General features: G+C 40.9%; 1 protein-coding gene across 3 annotated transcripts in view; it reads left to right on the top strand.

Annotated features, from left to right (window-relative positions):
* The first annotated feature begins 3,226 nt into the window (after positions 1–3,226).
* The window catches only part of sh2d3ca (SH2 domain containing 3Ca), a 42,089-nt gene continuing 24,952 nt past the window's right edge, over positions 3,227–20,363 (top strand). Inside the window, exons 1-6 of one of the 3 annotated variants that reach the window (XM_028417199.1) lie at positions 3,227–3,294; positions 4,422–4,481; positions 5,012–5,284; positions 5,368–5,703; positions 5,804–6,263; positions 8,619–8,658. In XM_028417199.1, the coding sequence (XP_028273000.1) occupies positions 4,463–4,481; positions 5,012–5,284; positions 5,368–5,703; positions 5,804–6,263; positions 8,619–8,658 (1,128 nt within the window). In that variant the 5' untranslated portion in view covers positions 3,227–3,294; positions 4,422–4,462. Of the gene's footprint in view, positions 3,295–4,231; positions 4,482–5,011; positions 5,285–5,367; positions 5,704–5,803; positions 6,264–8,618; positions 8,659–20,363 lie in introns of those variants that run through there. The other 2 variants (XM_028417200.1, XM_028417198.1) reach the window with 2 other exon arrangements.

Raw genomic sequence — 20,363 nt, 5'->3', positions numbered from 1 at the left:
GTTACCATCATGTGTAGATTGTCAAATGAGGACAACCTAAGGTACCCCGTTATGCATATGTCATGGTTTTATGATGTTAGCCTAATTATATCACCAATGCTTAGGGAACCAAATCCTTTAAGTTAGATGCTGCATTTCACTGTATAATGAAAAGTATACAGCATTTCAGTACATATGTATTTCTTCAGTTGTAGTCAGTGTGATTCAAGTTGCAAACATTTAAATCAAACACAAATGTGTGTTATATTGGAAATTCAGTGATTTGCAGGCCTCTAGTGGCTCCAAATAGGCATTACATGGGTACATGGTTGCAATTTTCTGTGGAATGTACCAACTTGTTTTTCCAGTGCCAGTATAGCATAGTATAGCACTTTTTGAATTTGAGCAGACTAGATTGTCAACAGCACCAGGAATGGGAAACCATCCATCCCACGGATGTGCCTATAAGTGGTTTTAATCCATGATTTGTTCACTGTTTATGCTTAGAGGCCAGAAATATAGGACACCTGTATAGAGGTAGGTGCTTAAACATGTTGATAAATACAAGTATGAGTGATTTTTTGAATTAATATAATCCAAATAAATTCCCCATCAATGCACCAATCAAAGGAATATAGTATGTTCAAATAAATAACAGTATTCTCTGAAAAGAGAGTTCACATTCTACGTTTTGTGACTCAACACCACACCTTAGTGCTACTCTAAGAGCTGCACCTGGTGCAGATGAGCCACCTTCAGCTGGCTGGACTGCTAGCCTCATTAAAGAGTTACACACACTCGCAGACTCACAGGCCTCACAGGGAAGGGCACAGAAACTGATATCAACATTGTGGGGTAATTAAGCATATGTGCATGTGTGTGTTGTTATGCTCCCAATGCGGGTTGCTGTACCCCACTTTTAATATTGCTTGCTGTTAATTTGATCTGTATACCCCTTCCTTCCTAGTAAGTAGACTCTTGAGCATTATAACCTGGAAATGCTTTCAGAATAGTCCTTTCACCTATATCCAAATATAAATTTGTCCCTTTCTACTTGACCCAGACAGGTAAAACAGAAAGTGACTTCCTGGTTATTTATTGTCTCCCTACTGCCCTGATAAAGCAAGACAGTTTAAAATGTTGCAATAAAAAGTGGACTTTAGGTTCAGAGTCAGGGCTACCTAGCGATACGCTTTTCACATGACCTTTTAATGAACCAGAAGATTCATGATGCTATTTTAAATTTGCTCAGCAGTATTGCTAAGATTTTTATTTCTGGGAAGAAATAGTCATTCTTTTAGAAAGTAGAAAAAATAGTTACCACATGCACAGTTTTTATTCAGATCTTTTATTCAGGTCTGAGTCGCACTAATAGAGCCAGGTGGTTTTCTTTAATGCGAAATGTTCATCTTTGGTGCCCTCTACTGGGTAAAATACACAATGACACCTTTAAAAATTATTTTAATTATATTCTGTTCTTTGTGCCCTGCTGTTAGTATTTATTTATTTAAATTGAAGTATACACATTTATTACTTTCAGTGCCTAAATCCTCTTCAAGCATTTTTATTATTATTGTTATTGTTTGTTGTTAATTTTAGAGCGTTTCTTAAACAGCAAAATAAGGGTCCTCAGAAAGAAAAACAAAAGGTCGGGTCCATGTATAGCAGAATGGATGTCTAAAGCTGGCATCAGTGTGCTGCTTTAATTTCACCTTGATGACAAATAAGCCTTCAATAATTCAGCTCTCTGCCTCCCTCATGTTGTGACAAACAGAGGCCACATCAATACATAAGTGACAAAACCTGATGACAACACACTCTGAAACACTACCGCACTGACCTTTCCCTCCACCGCTTTCACCTCATTTTACCATCGTTGTATTTTGCAGCAGTCATACTCTCTCAGATAGAACACAGTAATAAGTGCCATGATGGATGCTTGACAAGGAAAATGGTTTCTGTGACACAAAAGAGGAGAGAGACATAGAGACAAGCAGGTGTAAACATAAAGAAAGTTACAGTTCTGTAGAGATTTGACCTGAACAGAGGAAATTACTATTTGCTCTCTGGGGACAACACAAGGACTCAAAATTTATAGCATTTTTATTTTTAAGTCCATAGCAGCTGAGACTTCTGTTTGTTCTGCTTTTAATGCAACCCAGGAAACAATCATTCTTTATGCTTCAGGTTCATTTTGCTAATAATATCTGTTATAATGTGTATTTTGCATTGCTTGCTGCATGTATACATTTTCATCCACGGCAGCTTATTAAACCAAAGCAGACAGCAGGATCTGACTGACAAATATTCTTCTTTTAATACACACAGTGCAGTCATCTTCACAGTAATATCATGAAAGATAAATTCTTTTCTATTCTATCTATATTCATGACACTGCATTTTTCAGCAGAAGTAGAAATATGTTTATAATTTACTCATTTTGATGTTTAGCTGCTACACAAGAGCAGTGTTTTGCAAAATGTAAATAACTAGTTTGCACTATAAACTGAATTAACACACTGAAAAACAACATTAGTATGTTTGTCAGAGTATTAGGGAGGCAAGAAGAGTAATCATAAAACCATATGTGTTGTTGATGTTTATGTTAAAAGCCAAAGTCACGTTGGAGAGCTTTTAGTACCTTTCTTTATTTAAAAAAAAGAAGAAAAAAAGTACCGTATATAATTTTATTGTCATCATAAAAATACTGACAGTGCTGTAATCAAATAGACATCTATTGCTTTTCTTTGTCAAACAATTACATAATAGTATTGTGTTATGAAAGAAACTAAAGAAAGGATCATATATGTAGTATATAGACGTTACTGTACACACCACATGTGGAACTGTGGAAGACTTAACAACCAGTGGGAGGGGGACTTACCTTATGTAGACAGCTACTTTTGGTCTAAACAGGGTTTCAGTTATGTATGTGTTTCTCTGTGTTTCTGCAGTGCAGTGTGTATCAGAGCGGCCTCCCGTCAAAGTGACTGATATTTGTCATCGCATGAGAAGGCAGAGAGCTGAATTATTGCAGGCTTGTTTTTCATCAAGGCGAAATTAAAGCAGCACACACACTGTTACAATGCGCAAGCGCTCTTACACACAGCCATTCAGTCTAGTAAATTACTTTGATGGAAAACCTGGTTGGGACACAAAGTCCAAAATGAAACACTCTATTACTTCAGGGTATGTGTGTGCTTGTGTTTACTACACTACATCACATTTCTCACTCTGCTTCATCCACCTTCACAGAAGAGGCCTGCAGAGCGGTGATCAGCAGTTGTGCTCACTTTGTTTAGTCTAAGTGCCGCGGTAGGTGTACTCATTTAAAAATAAATTTATGTTTAACATGAACTGCTGGGATAATGAGATTGCATTTAAATGTGTAGTGAGATTACATGGATAAAAACCTTTTGGATTTTTAAAAAAGTATTAACCTCTATGGTTTTTGCACTGCAGTTTATTTTTCTGTCTAATGTACATCACACTGTTTATTCATTTTCACGGTTGCTTACCAGTGTGGTTGAGTGCTGACAGGAAGTTGAGTGGCGTTTTTTTGCAGAAGCCGCACACCAAAGAGTCAACAGGAAGTAAAAAGGACACAAGATGATATTGCTGTATGTCTAAATAGTATAGCATGCAAAACACTATCATTACTTTGTTGTAACATAGGCAACAGCAGCACCTTAACTGACAAATGAATAGATGTAAAATAGTAAAATCTATGTAGCAGTTTTTGGTTGTGGGTAAATCTCAGCATTAATAAAGGTAGATCAAATAGTACTGTATCTACCTCAGTCTTGTCCACATGCCATGTACTTTTGAGTCACACAGCTCTTATTGATTTCTTCCTTCTTTAAAATGTTGTAAAAGATTGATTAGATTGATCTTGCTTACGCTGAAGTGCATAGTGGCATCATAAAAGTAATTAAATATTAACTATCTGCAATGGGGAGATTAAAGGAGTTTCTAGTAGATAATTGGTGATATCACAAGTAATAATTAGTGATTATAGCCTCTGTATGAGTTCATAACAATTTTTTAAACAAGGCAGAATGCCACCAGTCAGCACTTATGTGTACACACCTCATAATTTCCACTGGCACGCTTTCTGATCTATCGGTGCATTTTAATTACAGCTGTAAGGCACCCTCACATGTTTCACAGTCTTTTTTTTAACCTACCCTGTCAATCCTTTTCATCTCATCTTGGTTTTCATTTCCTCTAACCATCAGTGCTTTCAGCTTTACACAGGAAGTGTCAGGTCAGCCCTTCCCCTGCTGCTCATCTCTGTAGTCTTAGTTTTTAAGCAAAGTGTGTACAGAATTACACCCAGGGAGAGGAACTGTGGTTCATACCAAGGCTTCTCCTCCTTAGCGAGACAATCTTTTGACAATCTGTTGGCACTTTGCTTCTCTTTAACTGCAGCTCTTTTTCAGATGATCAGTTTGACTGCACCCACCTGCAGTGGAACCACAACATGAGTTTACGGAAGCTAAGTGAGTACTATGTGTTTCTGTGTGTAGCAGGTGCAGCTGTTTGTGTTGTTTATGGTAGGCTTGGGTGTGAGAAGTTGGGTTAACCAGAGCTGAATATCAGAAACTCCCATTTGAGTTCTGCAAAGTTTAAGTGATGCAAAAAACAGCTTAAACCACTAATATTCATACATAGACCCTTTTTGATCTGTTTTACTCACTCACTTAAATTACACAGATTTTATTTTAGTGTGGTATATTTTATATATAATATGTTTTTAAAAGCAGGTTATTTGTATGTTTCTTTGACACCCAAGTGGCAACACAAGCTCAGTGACACAGATGAAGATTCACTGGTTGACTGCTTCTTTATATCAACAAAGGATTAACTTTGTGAAAAGTGATATGCTGCAAGAGTTGTTTCTCAATCCTACATTAGTAGAAAATCGAAGTACTGCAGCTCTATGATAGATGACATGGATGATAACAAATGGCCAAAATCATTTGGATACTGACTTTTGCATTCTTTCCCTTCTATCTGCTCCCCTCTCAAGGTTTCAAATGGTTTGACAGCCTATCCAACCTCTCTTTTCGCCGCTCCACTGAGAAATCAGACTCCAAGTCCTCTAAGTTAAAGTCTGGTGCTGGAGTAGGACCTGAAGATGACCGGGAACACTGCAGTGACCTAACTCCAGCTGAAGAAACCCTTGACGACATGGGTGCCATGCGTCCTCGCACTGCCAGCTATGTCCGCTCCAGTGAGAGCTACACCCATGTGGGCACACTGCCACGTCTGCTGGGAAGGAAAAAGGACAAGGGTAACAAAAGTAAAGCAGCAGAAATTAGTTACTAGTTGAAATATGCTCTTTTTTAGATATGCTCTTCAGCTGATTACTGCTTTCTTCCTCAGGAGGCTCAGGCAGCGATAAGAAGAGTAAAGACAAGAGAGGCATCATGAGAAGTCAGAGCCAGAGACCTACAGGTGATTACAGCCAAGGGTCTTCAAATTTCACAGGCTTCTCATTTAAAGTATTTGCAAAACAAGCTCATCCCAAGTCAGTGTCTGAGCACAGCCAAATATCAGACTCCAAGTCCAAAAACACCTGTGTAAATCCAGTAGCCGAGGAAACACTGGACGACATGGGGGCCATGCGTCCTCGCACTGCCAGCTATGTCCGCTCCAGTGAGAGCTACACACATGTTGGCACGCTGCCACGGCTATTGATGAAGGACAAAAGTAGTAAAGGTAAAGCAACAGAATTTTGTGATATAGTTGATGAATATACCTCCTACTGTCTGCTCATTTTTTTTGCTAATTATGGTCATTTTTTCTTCTTCTTTCCCAGGAGGCAGTGATAAGAGGAATAAAGACAAAAAAGGCATTAACAAAAGTCAGAGCCTGCAACCCGCTGCTGATGAAGGCCAAGGGTCTGTGAAACTCTCAGTTGTCTCTTCTGTGTCTGTAGATGACTCTGCTGTTAAAGCTGATGTCAAACTCAACCAAAGCTCTCCAGCTTACCCCAAGACACATCCTAAACCTACAGTAGAGAGTGATGCCATAAACACCCAAAACATCACCTCCACACCCATATCTCGCACTGAAGATGTGTCGCCATCTGGTGACTCTAGCGCGGAACTCCAGTCAGAGATGTGCAACATTAAGGTCGATGCAGACTTGAAGAATGAGTCCACCAAAGAGGCTCCTCCTCTCAACAAGACATGTGAAGGTACTCATGAAGGTGATGGGTCTGGGCCTGGTTCTGAAGCAAAGGAGAAGCCAGGAAACCTAAACGACAGCATTGATGGGTGATTTGTTTTTTCTTTCTAAAATGTTATTTAATTGGATTGCATTTTATACCGTTTGCACAATAATTAAAAGGGAAAATCAAACATCCCTAATATTCAGATACTGAAGTAACTTTGTTTGCGGCTAGACTCCGAGCAGACGCCAGGGGGCGCTCTGAAGGTTAAAGTGCACAAAGAAGTTTGACAATTCATTTAGTGCTGACTTTGCTGTGGACAGGACTTGTCTTTTAGGCGATGGTGAGAACATAAAAAGATTCAGTGTTTTTAAGGCAGCAGGTAATATTGATTCCTTTTATTGATCACATTCTGCTGGAAAGCTTCGTCTTATGCTGGTTTGATGATTTCTCATTTTGCATTGATTTGTTCTTACACACGAGAGACCAGCCGAAATATGTGAGCTCATTGTGTGCGTACTTGATTAAAGTTTGAGAGAGAGTGAACTAACGCTCCACCTGTCCTCCTCCTCCTCCTCCTCCTCCTCTCAGCCGTGCTGTTTCTCACTGTTTTCCCATGACATGCCAAGGGCTCCTCGCCCCTCCAATATCCCATGCCTCACAGAGAAGTGCGTGTATCGTGTTACCGTGGGATCTACGCTGCATGTGTATGTGCGTGCCTGGTTGCAGTCTGTAGTTGTGCTGGCATGTGTGAGCGTGCGGCATCAGTCCATTAGTTCAGCTCAGGGGGCCGTGGGAAATACGGCTCTATAGTGTACTCCAAGTTGAGTATGGGCGCATCAAAGAGCTTTCTGTCAGTCCAGCAGTAAATCATACATCTGTCCATCTCAGCCTGTCATACTCTGTCCACAGATCTTCACTTCTTCTTCTACTGAGTTTCCCTGCTTTTCTGGACAACTTGACAGACTCAGTATTGGTGATGCTTTAGGTGGCTGGTAAGGTTTGTGATTTAAAATGTAGTGTAGCGTTGTAGTAAATGTTGTTATGTCCTCAGCTTTAGCTTCAGGACAAAACACCTGTTTGTGTGATTGTTGTCACTTATTTCTATGTAAGATGTACAGTAATGGTATATTTTAACAAGAGACTAGAAGTAAAAGAGAAAAAGAAAAGTTCTGGTACACAAATCTGTTTATATCTGAATTGTTGTACAATTTAAACAGGGTATCTCAAGACCACATGAGTGGAGTGCTCACTGCGCTTACTGTGGTTAAGAAAAATGACATGGTGTTTGTCTTAAATTCCTTTACAGTGCAGTTTGTAGCTACATGTGATAAGCTTATTTTCTATAAATACAGCATCCACAAAAGCAGCAGCAATATAATAACATTTGTAATTGTATTTTATTTTTTAATAGGGCTTTAGTGTAGTAACAATTTATATAACTGTTTGGGAACTGAAGGGACAAATTGCTTCGTAAGTTATTTAATCATCGCTGGCCCTTCTTTGATATGCGTCTCATTGCACCAAACATTTTCAGTTGCTGGCAGGTTGGGATTGGATTTTGTTTGTTCCCTCATACCATCACAGATGCTGCATGGCTTTTTAACTGTATGGATAATAAACCAGATGGTCCCTCTCCTCTTTTAGCACAGAAACACAGCATCCGTACTCTCAAAAGTTTGGATCAATCTTTTAGTTGTAATGTTATTTGTTTTGCATCACATGTAAAATAATGTTTTTCTCCCTCCATAAGTGATGTTGCTATCAGTACAAATTACAGGGACATTCTTTTTGTCATGTTTTTTGAAGCAGAGTTAAAAGCACCATAGGAGCAGCTTGGGACGGGAATGTAAAGCTCCTCTACTGTGGGACCTATTAACATTCCCAAGCCCGCTGCCATGATGGGACCCTTTGATCTGACCTCTCTGTAGTCATGTGTAACACAGCTTTGCTCTGGGCCCTGTGAGACCCATCATGCAATTGGGAGCTGTGCTGATTGATGTTAAAACTTGTCTGGGGGTGTAATTGCCTCTTTTACTCCGTATCACAAAGCTGCACAGCAGTACCCGCAGTATGACTGCAGCACAGCAGGGTTTTGACACATGATCGGGCTCCATCATGAGTGCTAAAGTGTGAGTTATGGTGCCCGGGAGATTTTAGAGGCCGGCTTCATATTCAGCAACCTAAGATGCTCAGTGGGGTTTGTTATTTATCTATTTTCCATGAAGCTCCACTGAAGCAGCGTTTTAACTCACTGGAGAGCCTTTACAGTCAGGGGAATACAAAGATTTTTTTTTTGTGCTGCACCTGTTAAAAGAGCAGATCAAATGCAAAAGCACAAGTGCATGCATCAAAGCATGTGTACACACAATTTGAACACAGGTTCACAGGCTTTTTTCTTGTTATTACATCTTCTCTTATCTGTTCTGTTTTGCACTTATCCTTTTTTTATCTTTTGCAGCAACATGAAGCCAGCAGAGAGCCAGGCAGAATATGTTCAGGTAAGTCTGCTCTGTCTTACTGTATTTTCCCACAGTAATGTATGATTACCGTCTGTCTACATTTCAAAAATAGACAAAAAAAACACCTTTTCACCTGTTTTTCTATGCATAAAAACAGTAAGTCACATTTCAACCTTCTCATTTCAACACTAATCTTTCTACACACCTTTAATACCCGAGATGTCGGTAGATATTAGTTGTAGTTTTCAGCCTGAATGCACAGGTGAGTTAGAATTTCCTCCTCTCTAATATTATTGAATTAGATTTTTTAATGTGAGCACTCAGATGTAATTGTGGCTGATTATTAGCCCTCAGTCTTCAGCAGCTATGCTCATTCCAGCAGGCTCACTCTGCATTTACCCTAATTCAGACTGCCATTTAAACTAATTGAATTTGGAGCGAGGCAGTGCAAATGTCAGCACTGTACACCTGACAGGCAGCATGCACTGCCACCAATAGGTGGAGCCATACACTCAAGTTGTGGGCTGCTCAGAGATCAGAGAGCATGTGAAGCTGTTTTGTGACCTTGGAGATGGGTAGTAAGGATTCATGTGTAGTACACATGCAAAGAAACATTTCAGCTGAGATCAAACGTGGTGTGCTAGAGACATAAAGTGAAGCTTAAAAGTGAAGGAAGGAAGAAGAAAGAGTGGTAATGAAAGACTACAGTGAACTGTTGAGCTCTTGGGATCTGCTTTTCTATTGATTATACTTCAGAGGAGAGGTGGTAAAAGCCTTCTCTTATGACCCTGACCTGTACTCCTTTTGTAAAACAAATACATCCCAACTTCCCTCGGCCACAACAAATTGACTAAATCCCACCACACATGCCTCCCTGGTTATTGCCAATAATATATACAATAAATACAATACAATATAGCATAGAAAGCACCTCTTTAATATATGCTCTGCTGATGTCAAATGTACCGTAGTTAAAGGCCCTTTAACTTCTGCGTTAAGTCTCATAGTCAGTAGTTATTTACAGTTGTGCGTATATATATTTAATGTGCAGCTAGTGTTTCTAAAATGTTTTAGGTGATCATGTAAAAAAAGGTATTTCTGATAATTATTGCTTTAAGCTCGACCTTATCTTTTAACTTAACACTGATAAAACAAATTCCACACTCACCTTAAATACTCATCACTTGTGATCAGTGAGGTTTATGGTTGACTGAGAGGACTCCTGCATATATTTTCACAAAGTACTATTCCTAGCTTCAAACTCAAATGTACAAACTTTTGAGTTTGCTCCTCTGGTTTTCTTATCCTTGCACACACTACTACAGCCCCTCCCAACGCCGCCCACCACCCCACCCATTCCCTGAAAGCTGCCGGCAATCCCTCCATCTCCATCTATTTCTCTGAAACATTTATGACAGCTGATGTTTAAATCAGGAGTTGGCCTCACTCTTCCCCTGATACAGAGCGACACACTTGGCCAATGACTTCAGTTTTTCACATGTGCACTTATATTTATAAAATAAAAGAACAGAAGTAAAATTTAAAAAAAGCAAATGACAGTGTACCAAAAAATCCAATTCAATACAGTTAGTAAGAAAAGCCTTAAAGCATTCAAAACCTGCTTTTCAGTTTTATCATAAAAAATCCATCAGCATTTATTTTTCATGGGGATACAGGGCGGGTCAAGCACATACATTTTTGTTTTTGTGACTTTGATTGTGAAAAGAAAACCGCATCTTAAAAATAAAAACACACTATAGTGCATGTTGTTTTAGGTAACTAATGAAAACTGTTCAGTCTAAGCAGCTTGTTTTTGTATGTGTGTGGTTACTTGCTTTATGATTGTGTGCGTTTATTTTTGCCTGCAGCCCTGCCCTGCTTTGTCTCTGTCCTGTTTAGTGGTTTGGTTTTGCTTTGACGGGAGGGGCAGGAGGAGGAGGAGGCGGGACAGGATGGTTCATAGGAGGTTTATTAACATATGTCTGGCACAGGACTCAAAACAGTGCTGTGGAAAAAAATAGGTTGTGCAAAGGTGCTCAGCTGTGTGTTACTGTGTGTTTGATTATGAAAGTGGTTTAAATTTCCAAAACGTGTGTGTCTGTGTGCTGCCTGGTTAAATTAAGGCAGTGCCCTATGGGGGCATATACTTGTGTCTGTGTGTGTGTGAGAGACTACTACAGTAGATTGAATTAATGTGGCGCCTCAGTAAATGAGATGGGGGTGTAGACTCTCAGGGATGAAAACACACCCCTGAAAAGTGTACAGTTACTATTCTGTCTCAAAGCAGAGACAGACTAACAAAGACACTTGTCTGCAAACAGTTTGTGCTTAATTTATTTCTTCTTTTTCCCACAGTGTATACTAAATGTTCGTTTTCTGTTGTTGAAAAAGTGTCTCCACTAAATATACCCAATTCACAGCGTTTATCTTATTAAATTAGGTTTTTATCTTCTTAAGTTGACAACTAAGGAGTATTCACAGCAATGCTAGCATGTGTATGCATGATTCAAGTGAAAATTCAGATGTATGCATGAATTGAATGCCGAAAAATTCTGTGATATTTACTGCTGGTTGACTGTGTTCTCAGGTGTATCTATTATTTTGTCCACCATCTTCAAGGTCAGCATCCTCATACCTCTGAGGAAGCAGTGAATAATGGAACATTGATCGCTCTTAGATGGGATTAAAAAGTATTTATTCATGCTAAAGATGTGTCTAGTTGCTACAGCAACACATTTGTGTGAGGCATCAACATTTTTAAATACGATTAAAGCAAGACAGCTGATATTTAATTGCACTTTTTCCTCACCTAAATGAAGACTTTTTAACACATTTGTGAGGACAATGTCACAGTGTTCCCAGCAGACCTCTTTCCCTTTCTGTTTCATTATTGCGTTCCGATGTTTCAAACCGGCTTTGAAAAGGATATCTCTGGTTCGATACGGATTAACTAGTTGGTGAAAAGGGTCCACCCTGTGAAAACACACTGATGACAATCAGACACACACATACACACACACAGGTCATTAGCTGTACCCTCTGTACCCCCAGCGGAGCCTGGTCTTTGTTTTACACATGCACATGTCCTCGCACATGTCCTCACACAGATGTGTTTGCACATATAATCTTGATCTACCCTCAGTGTATTTCTTTTCATCTTTTACACACAGGCAGACACACATTTTTTTCTCTCGCACTCTCTCTGTCTCTGTAAGCCCCCCTCACACACACACGCTCGCACACACACACATTTTCATTAGTGGGATGCTTGCAGGCACATGCAGGGATTCTCCATTGTGCTCCCTATCAGCCTGCGGGATGAGGCTCACTAATTAATATTTAACTGAAGACTGCCTCCAAGCAGGGGAGGAGATGTGGAGATAGAGGACTGGAAGGAGGGGAAAGCAAAGGGATGGCCATGGAGGAGAAGGGAAGGGCAGAGGAGAGAGTAGAGAGGAGGATCAGAGAAGAGAGGAGGTTAGGCTATTGATCAGAAGGATAGGAGGGAGAAAGAGATGAAGGGAGGAGTGCACTGATAAGAACAGTTGGAACAATTCTGGAAAGCTAAAGGACAGGTTCACTGATTGGATGACAGAGGAGGCACTGACAGGGAAAAGAATTCAAGAGCATAATCTATATTTCTCTGACAGACACATATACCATAAATGCAGGCAGGAAAAAGACTGGGATGAGTCGGGGTAATGGAGTGTACAAGACACTAAAGTAGAAGGGAAACTCTTTAGTAGGCACAAATAACAAAACAAGTTGAAGCCATTTTCTTCCACTTTTTTTAACCTAACCTCCTACTAAATGATGTGGAACTGTGTGACTGAATGATGATAAATTGTCACATTTGTCTCCTAACATGTTACAGTAGTTGTTTGAATTGATCTTAAATGTTTTGTGTTTACTAATCCTAGATAAAATATGACCATATAGAACCCTTTGGTAGCTATTTTCAGTTAAATTACATGGGATTCCAACATATTTAAAGTTCAAGACGGGTACATCCTGATGCAGCAGAATACCTGCATTTTTCTGGTGAAATTGTTGCTTCAATATTTTGATGGCACAGCTTCTCAGTGCAACCATTTGATGTGTTTGACTATGTTTAATCCATTTGTAGAGGCAAAGCAACATTTCAAATTTAAGCTTGAGCTTTCAGAATGTGTTTGCTTCAGAACAGTGACAGGACATGCTTGTCTTAGCAGGATTTTTTTCTCTAGTGCAAATCAAAATCAGAAAAGGAGCCAAAATGGCTACAGCACAAATACTGCCGTAGGCAGAATATATTTGAGAAGCAGTTTGTTGAGTGGCTATTAGCTAATGGACCTTAAAGACCAGTATGCCCTGATGTTGCCGCTTTAATAATAAACTCAGAGTTGTTGTGAAGCATCTTATTTTAAAACTCTCCATCCATCATACTGTCACATGTTGCAGAGGCATCATGTCTTTGGGTTGTGCGTCTATCTACTTGTCTTGTTCATTTGGCCTAAATGTTAAATTGGCCAAAAAACAAACACTGTGACTTTTACCCCGTTCACACTGGGGGAAAAAATGTGGCTTAAGCGGGATTCGGTCGCATCCAGATCAATCCAGATCTGAGTGTGGACACAACTGTGTGCTAGCCAGATTTGAAAATAGATCTGAACGCATCCAGCTTAAAGGCTGTCTGGGCTCAATCCTACTCTAGCTGGAATGACTTTCTCCAGTGTGAACGGGGCCTTTATGTCTGTCCCGTTCTCGTAAACATTGTTAATATACTAGGTATACCTTAAATAATCTTCAATTTTGCCACAAATGTCCACATGTAAGCATCAACTACACTGTAATCCTCTTGCATCCTCTTGAGTGAAAATCTCAACTAAAGTCAATACCACCATCTTTATTTTCTTTATTCTCCTGTTCCTTTCTCTTGTGAATTGAAAGAAGCAATGGTGATCAATCTCTTGTTTCGGTATTGTGTGACAGTGTGCTGGGATTTTGTTTGGCACAGCAGCCAGATGTATCACACTGTATGTTATGATTGTTTTGCTGTGGTATTACAGAGGATTGAAGGAAAGAAAGCACCGGACCCCTCTTATGAGATTATTTGCTTCCCTAGTGTGTAATCTGTCTAATCCAGCATTGGATAGCTTGAGATTACATTTAGAGGAGATGCTGCGGTTAATGAGTCTATCCTGTGTCCTGTAGCTCTGTATCTGTCTGCCTTTTTCTCTCTCTGCCTGTGACCCACAAGCATGCATTCAAGAGGCAGATTAGAAAAGTGATTAACTTGCAGCAGCGGATGCTGTGTGTTTGTGGGAGTGTGAAGATGACCTCTGATGACAAAGGAAGAAAGAAAGAGTGTGTTTTGTTTTTTTGTGACCTGGTGCATTGCATATTTCTCTCCAATCTGGCTTGGTCTATCTTTCTCTCTCTCTCTTTCCTGGTATGCCTCCCTGCAGTGGTGCAGGACCCAACTAAATGCAGTGTCAGAATTTTGGATGCTGTCAAGGCTTTCGCAGTGTTGCCATGGTGAAGCGTCCTCAGTGATGTCACTCACTTAGGCCTCTGGAGACAGAACCCCACCCCTCCTGACAGCTCCCTGCCAGTATGTGTGCGTGTGTTTGTGTATGTGGGTGTCTCTATGTGAAATGGGCCGGTGAAAATCACACCGTATTATCCTTGAAACACCTGCCTGTGTTTCAGCTTATAATGAGCTGTCTAGCTGCAGTCTGCATGGCTTTTTAGAAACACATCATTATATACACACATACACACGTGCACACATACTGTAGTTCTCTCTCTCTTTCTCTCTCTCTCTCTCTCTTTCTCACACAGAAAAAGATATCTGTCAACATGATTTTACCAGAAACCAAGTGCTCTGCAGAGCCTCATATAGTCTTAAAATGTAGGTGGAATAAAAGGTGTGAATATGCATTTAAATGTGTGTGTGGTGGGGGAGTACCCCTGTTGGGTTCCTTTCATGGCAAAAGAAAGGTTAAATTCCTTTGGGGGGCATTTGCCGCTTTCTCTCCTTCTACCCTCATCTTCTTCCTTCATCTACTCATCTTTTAATTATCTTCTCTTTCTCTCCTCCTCACTTTCTCCCCGCTTTCTCCCCCCTTTGTCGTCCCCCCCTTTACCCCTCTCACTCCATGTCAGCATTGTCTCAGCGCTGAAGCGGGGGTCATTGGGTGGGTGGGTGGGGTTTCTGCCTGCAATTCGACAGCACTCCTCTCTGCTTGTGCCTGGTAGCATGCAACCCCCCTTCTTTCCCCTCCCTCCATCTATCCATCCCTCCCACCCTCTCTCCCACTGGTCCACCCTCCCCCCACCCACACTCCTTTCATCAGCAAGCAATGAGGTAATCCCTAGCAGCCGCGTGAAGTGCAGCAAGTGCAGTGAGAGGCAGAGAAGAGCGAGAGCAGAAGCGACAGAAGCCGGTGCAGGGCAGAAGCAGCCAAGATGTCAGGAGCAGTAATATCTCTTGCTGTTATCAGTACCAGCTGTTAGCGGCTTGCTTGTAGGTAATAGCTGATGTAGTTACCAGCATCTGCTTTCAAGCTGTAGCTGTGGTGTTAGCTCTTTAGCTTGTAGCCTGGTTATTTTGTAGTGGTGGCACTATGTTTTGGGGCTGTTAGCCAGGCAGAGAGGCAAGAGGTAGACAGGCAGGCAGGGGTGGGACAGGCTTAGCCCAGGGGCTGGTGTTCAGATCGGACACCCTGGGTGGGGTAGAGAAAGAGCGAGAGAAAGAGGACAGAAGACTTGCAAGAAGAAGAGGCAGAGGTGAAGTAGAAGAAAAAGGGAAAGGAGCATTTGAGAAAAGGTACTAAGGGAAGGTGCGTGCCCACCATGACGGAAAGGTGTAGTCTGTGGAGTGCACTCTCGGCTGCAGCATGCTGCTTCTACCGGGGATCCTTCATGCAGGTGCAGGTCAGTGGATATCTGTCTGTGTGTGTGTGTCTATGTGCTGTGCTTTGGGTGCATGATATGTCATAAGCAGGCATATGTGTGGTCTGATTTTATCCCAAGTTTCCTTTTATCAGATGCATTTGTGGATGCACGTCTATGTGTGTGTTTGCAGTGCTGTGCTTGTGTGTATTCGTGGGAGGTGTGCTCACTGCTGGCTCCTCTTCTGTCCTGGCAGCCGGTAATGTCAGGTTGCCCCCTAGTTGGCAGACCGATGATATCATAGACTCTGTATAGTTTCTTGGGTGTCAGATGGACTGTGTGAAAACACTGTGCAGAGAGAGTTAGAGTGCGGGAGGAAAGGAGGTTTGTAGAGCACAGGGATATGTGTTTGTAACTGGTGAGGTTGTGTATGAGAGAGGGAGCGAGAAAGTGTGCGAAGGGTACAGTAGAGTGTGGTGTGTATAGAGTATCAGTTTGACTTTAGGACTAATTCTGGCATGAAACCCAATATGTGGCCTTATTCCTGGGACATAATGACACCTACAGAATACTGTGTGTGTGTGTGTGTACAGTGTGTTTCTCTGACTGTTACCATGTGATATTTGATGCTATTGGGTAAAAAGCTTGTAAACAGTAATTTTGAGCTTGTTATGCTGTGACAGCTATGCATATATGGGTTGTATCTGCTTAGTTTGAGAAGAATCAAACTTAACATTCTTCAGAGTGGGAGCAGTGATGACTTCACAACATGAAGAGAATGGTGATAATACATAGATGAGATAATGGGAAATAGTAGAATGTAGGGAAGCAAAGAATGATATCGCCCAGGGTTATGATACCATGCTGGACTGATGTGCTTCACTTCTCTTTGCTTCTCTTCTTTGTTGTTATAAGTACTGCTTTGGTATGTAAAGGAAAGACCAGTTGTGTTTAGGGAAGTAATCCCGATCTTTGGTGTTGACATGTCCCACCTTGTCGTCTCCGGCAGTGGGACCTTTCGGCAGTGTCACAAATACATCTGAGACAGTTTGGACAGTTTTGTTACTCTTAAGGGAAAGAACACGCATAGAGATGTCTTCTCGGCTCTTTTTGGAGGCGTCTTCTTTGGTTCAGAGTGAAGTGTTTCAAAGCTCAGAGTAATGAAGTTATTTTAATTAAATCTGTCATGGGGATCCTGTGTAGTGGTAGCTGTGGTTAGGGTATATGTTTGTGTGTGCAAGGGGTGGGGGGTAAGTTAATTAGCGCTTGTAGAATGGTGGGAGATAAGTGGGAGTAAAAATAAAATAATTACTTCATTCTCAGCAACTTGATTTTGTTTACAAACAGTGTGATTTCTGTCTATAGACCAATATTGATTCCATGATCCATTCTAATTAAACACAGCCTGCCAAGCACAACACTGTCTGTCATGTAACCTGAACACCGTCTGCTACCCAGGGAAGCAAGATTTAGTCATTACTTGTTCTGACATTCAATGCAGATTGAATCTTTTCTTTGCTCCGGCTGGGTGAATATTTTTATTTTAGATTTTAGATTTTTTGATCTTGTGTGAGTAATTAATAACAGTGTCATCAATGGCAGGCTGTTTTCTTCCCCTTTTGCTTCATAGGTGTTCATTAGTGGTCAGTAAGCACACCAATACTGCTTATGCTACAGAAATATTTGCTGCTGTTTATCCCAAACTAAACACAGTCATACATCAATGAGCCAGAAAGTTTTGACCACACACAGCTCAGGTAACACCACAGTGTATGTTAAGGACTGAGATTGTTTAGGTGAACAGTCGGTCGCCTCTAACCAGGTGTTAAGACTAGGTCTTTATGGTCAGTTATGATTCTCAGTAAAGTTATAGTAATGACTTAATAAGACATCATTGTTATACTGTTGATGTGTAGCAATGATACTGACACAGTGACAATGGTCTGTGACCTCAGCTCATCAACTGTATCAGAAGAGAGAGATTACGCTTGATCCTCTGGTCTAGACAGCTAACTATGAACACACACACACCATCACACACACGCATTCAGGCATGCAGCTTAACTATTGTGTCTGCATTATACCCAGTGCTTCCAGCGCGTCTGTGTAACTGGGACAATGTAACTGCCTGCTGGACTCCTGCAGCAGTAAAACTCTATGTCATTCACCAGAAAATACACAAATACGTAAACAGATGCACGGGCATAAAATACACAGACGCATCCCCTCTTTTACTTTGATTGTTTTTGAAGTTAATCCCATTTTTGTGCCAGCCACTTTCCCTCTCCTCCCCCTCCTCTCCTTTTCTCTCTCTCGCTCTCTGACTCAATTCCGTAGCCTCATTCCCTGCTGACCTGACCAGCATGTGGCAGCCGTCATGCCAGCCAGCAGCCAGTCCTTCTCTGTCCTTTGGCATTCCTGCAGCACGGCTGTATCTGGAACGTTGCTGTCAACCTTCAACCCTTGCAACATGCCACCTCTCTGCCATCCAGTCCCCCTGCACTGTAGACCTGGTTTCTGTTGTCCAGTAGCCTTTAGTTATTACTGTGTAGAATAAGATGAGGCAGTACAACTGATTACTGTGTGCTTAAATTGTTTCCTGTGTCAGGAAGGCTATAATTACCTTAAATTACCTTATCTCGTGCTGAGCAACACTCAGACAAACTTGTGGACTTTGAACATGAAAAATTAGAGTAAATACAATTGAGTTGTTAACCCTTTTTAGACCAAAATATTAAGGTAAACCAGTTGATTGGTACAATTTGTGGTTTAAGTATTGGAGACAAACACAAGTGAAGATTTGAAGAAATCTATCTACAGCTATATCATACATATTAAAGTGTCCGATTTTATTGCATTGATGCTCCTTCTGTGTATCTTGTGTCTGTATTATTCCTATCTCGAGTCTCAGGAGAAGGTCATAGTTTAATAACCAAGATTCAGCCTATAACAATATGTCCCACTATATGATCTCTCATATCTCTTCAGTCTGTTATTAGTTTTAAAGCACAGCAAAGCGTGTACTCTCCTCTTGTGTGTAAGATAGCAGATCACATAGTCTTTGGTTGGTTTTGGTCCACTCAATCCATCGGAGCAGGTTAACCAGCGATCAGTTCGTCAGTCAGATCCCCTGGGAGTCCTCACGGTTTTGTATTAGCTTTAGCCATCACCCCACTGTCTGTCTTGTCAGCGCTAAGCTAGCTGTAGAAGATATGGTCCTGCTAATGCCTTTATGTTTGTGTGTGCGTGTGTGTGTGTTTGTTGGTCCACGCCAGGAATGGAGCCCAAACCAATTGGTATGTTTTTAGTATTGAAATATTCACCATGTAATCCCCTCTTCTCCACTCCTCCTATCTCTCTCTCCCTCTTGCCCTCCTCCCTAAAGCTTTTCACCACAAATCCTCTTTTGGCATGCCTGCCTGTCACACCCTGCAGGCTCATAGTGTGAAGGGCAGCTGTGGCTGCATGTGTGTGTGTATGTGTGCGTGCTTAAATTGCCTTGTTCTAGAGTCCATATCCTCATTAGAGCACTGTGATGTTTTTTTGGCACTAATGAGGAGCAAGACTGCCCGTGCATGTGTGCTTGTATCTGTCAGCTGTATGTTTCATGTGTGTATGACTGTGTATGTGATTCTCTAGTCTATTTGGTTAGTTGTGTATATTGGACATCTTAAACCATTACAGTGTGAGTGGATGAAGAGGCTTATATTAAGCCAGTATAATTTATCAAGAATCCTTTATATTGGCTGTTTTTGAAGTTGGTTTAATGCTTGTTGTCTTTGTTTTAGTTAAAGAAAGTTCTTTAGTGTGAGCTTGAAGTAGCAAACAGCAGGTCATATACACACTAATATATTTATTTTGAAACACACAGCTTTTTCTACAATTAGGGCAGCTGAAATGGAGCCCTTTGAATCACTGCTTTCTGTTGTATGTTTGAAACCTCTGGTGATGCACTATAGTCTCGACAGGCAGAAATGTCATCTGCAACCACTGATTCAGACACACAGATGGACTTCATCAGTCGATCTTTGGCCCTCTCTGATTTGTCAAGTGAAGTTACCAGTATATGATGCATTTATACATGAGTTTAGTTATTAATTTGCAATAATCACTGTGTTCAGTGATCAGTCCTACTTGTCTGTAGAGAGATTGTTTTGTGTTAAGATGTTGTCTTAAAGCATTCCCTCAGTTTGCTGTCACTCCGTTGGTAACACATGATTATTTATGCCTTCCAGAATTGTTCCAGATTACCCACACAAAAGCGTGAGCATTTAAACAGCTGCCATCTCTGGCAAGGAAGGGAGAAATATGTAGGTATAGTTTTAGAAAACACACTGGTGGTGTCAGGCAGATTGAGATACATAGCCTGTGACATCAATGCACACTTTACTGTCAACTTTGATTCAAAGACATATTGCCTCCTTATGGAAAGTGTTTGCACTGTAGAAAGAATCCAGACAGCAGGGAATTTACACTAACAACTAATCCACATGTACGTGAACATTGAGTTTAAGATGCATCACTAGTACTTACGGAGGAGACTGGGGTGGTGGCTGTCAGTGAATCGGAAGCAATTAGTGAGGATGGTTGGGCTTAATTTGCTGTGAATGAACCAGTTATTATTTGTGAAGCTTAAATGATACAGTGGCTGTTTTAGCATTTCTTTTCGATCACGCTACCACATCTGTACAATAAAGAAAAAATTACTGAAAAGAATTAACTTGTAAAGAACACCTATAACGATTATGCTGTGACTCAAATCTTTGTACTCACTATAAAAGCCCAACTTAACATGTCCTTCCTTACTGTGAAACAGCTGCAAGTATTGAGTTCTCTTTTGACGGCATGCTGGAGAGTCTGGTGGTATT

Source organism: Parambassis ranga, chromosome 12, assembly GCF_900634625.1.
Source record: "Parambassis ranga chromosome 12, fParRan2.1, whole genome shotgun sequence".
In the NCBI taxonomy this organism is placed as follows: domain Eukaryota; kingdom Metazoa; phylum Chordata; class Actinopteri; family Ambassidae; genus Parambassis; species Parambassis ranga.
Note: the sequence above shows the minus strand (reverse complement) of the source record. Positions and strands in the feature narration are given on the sequence as shown.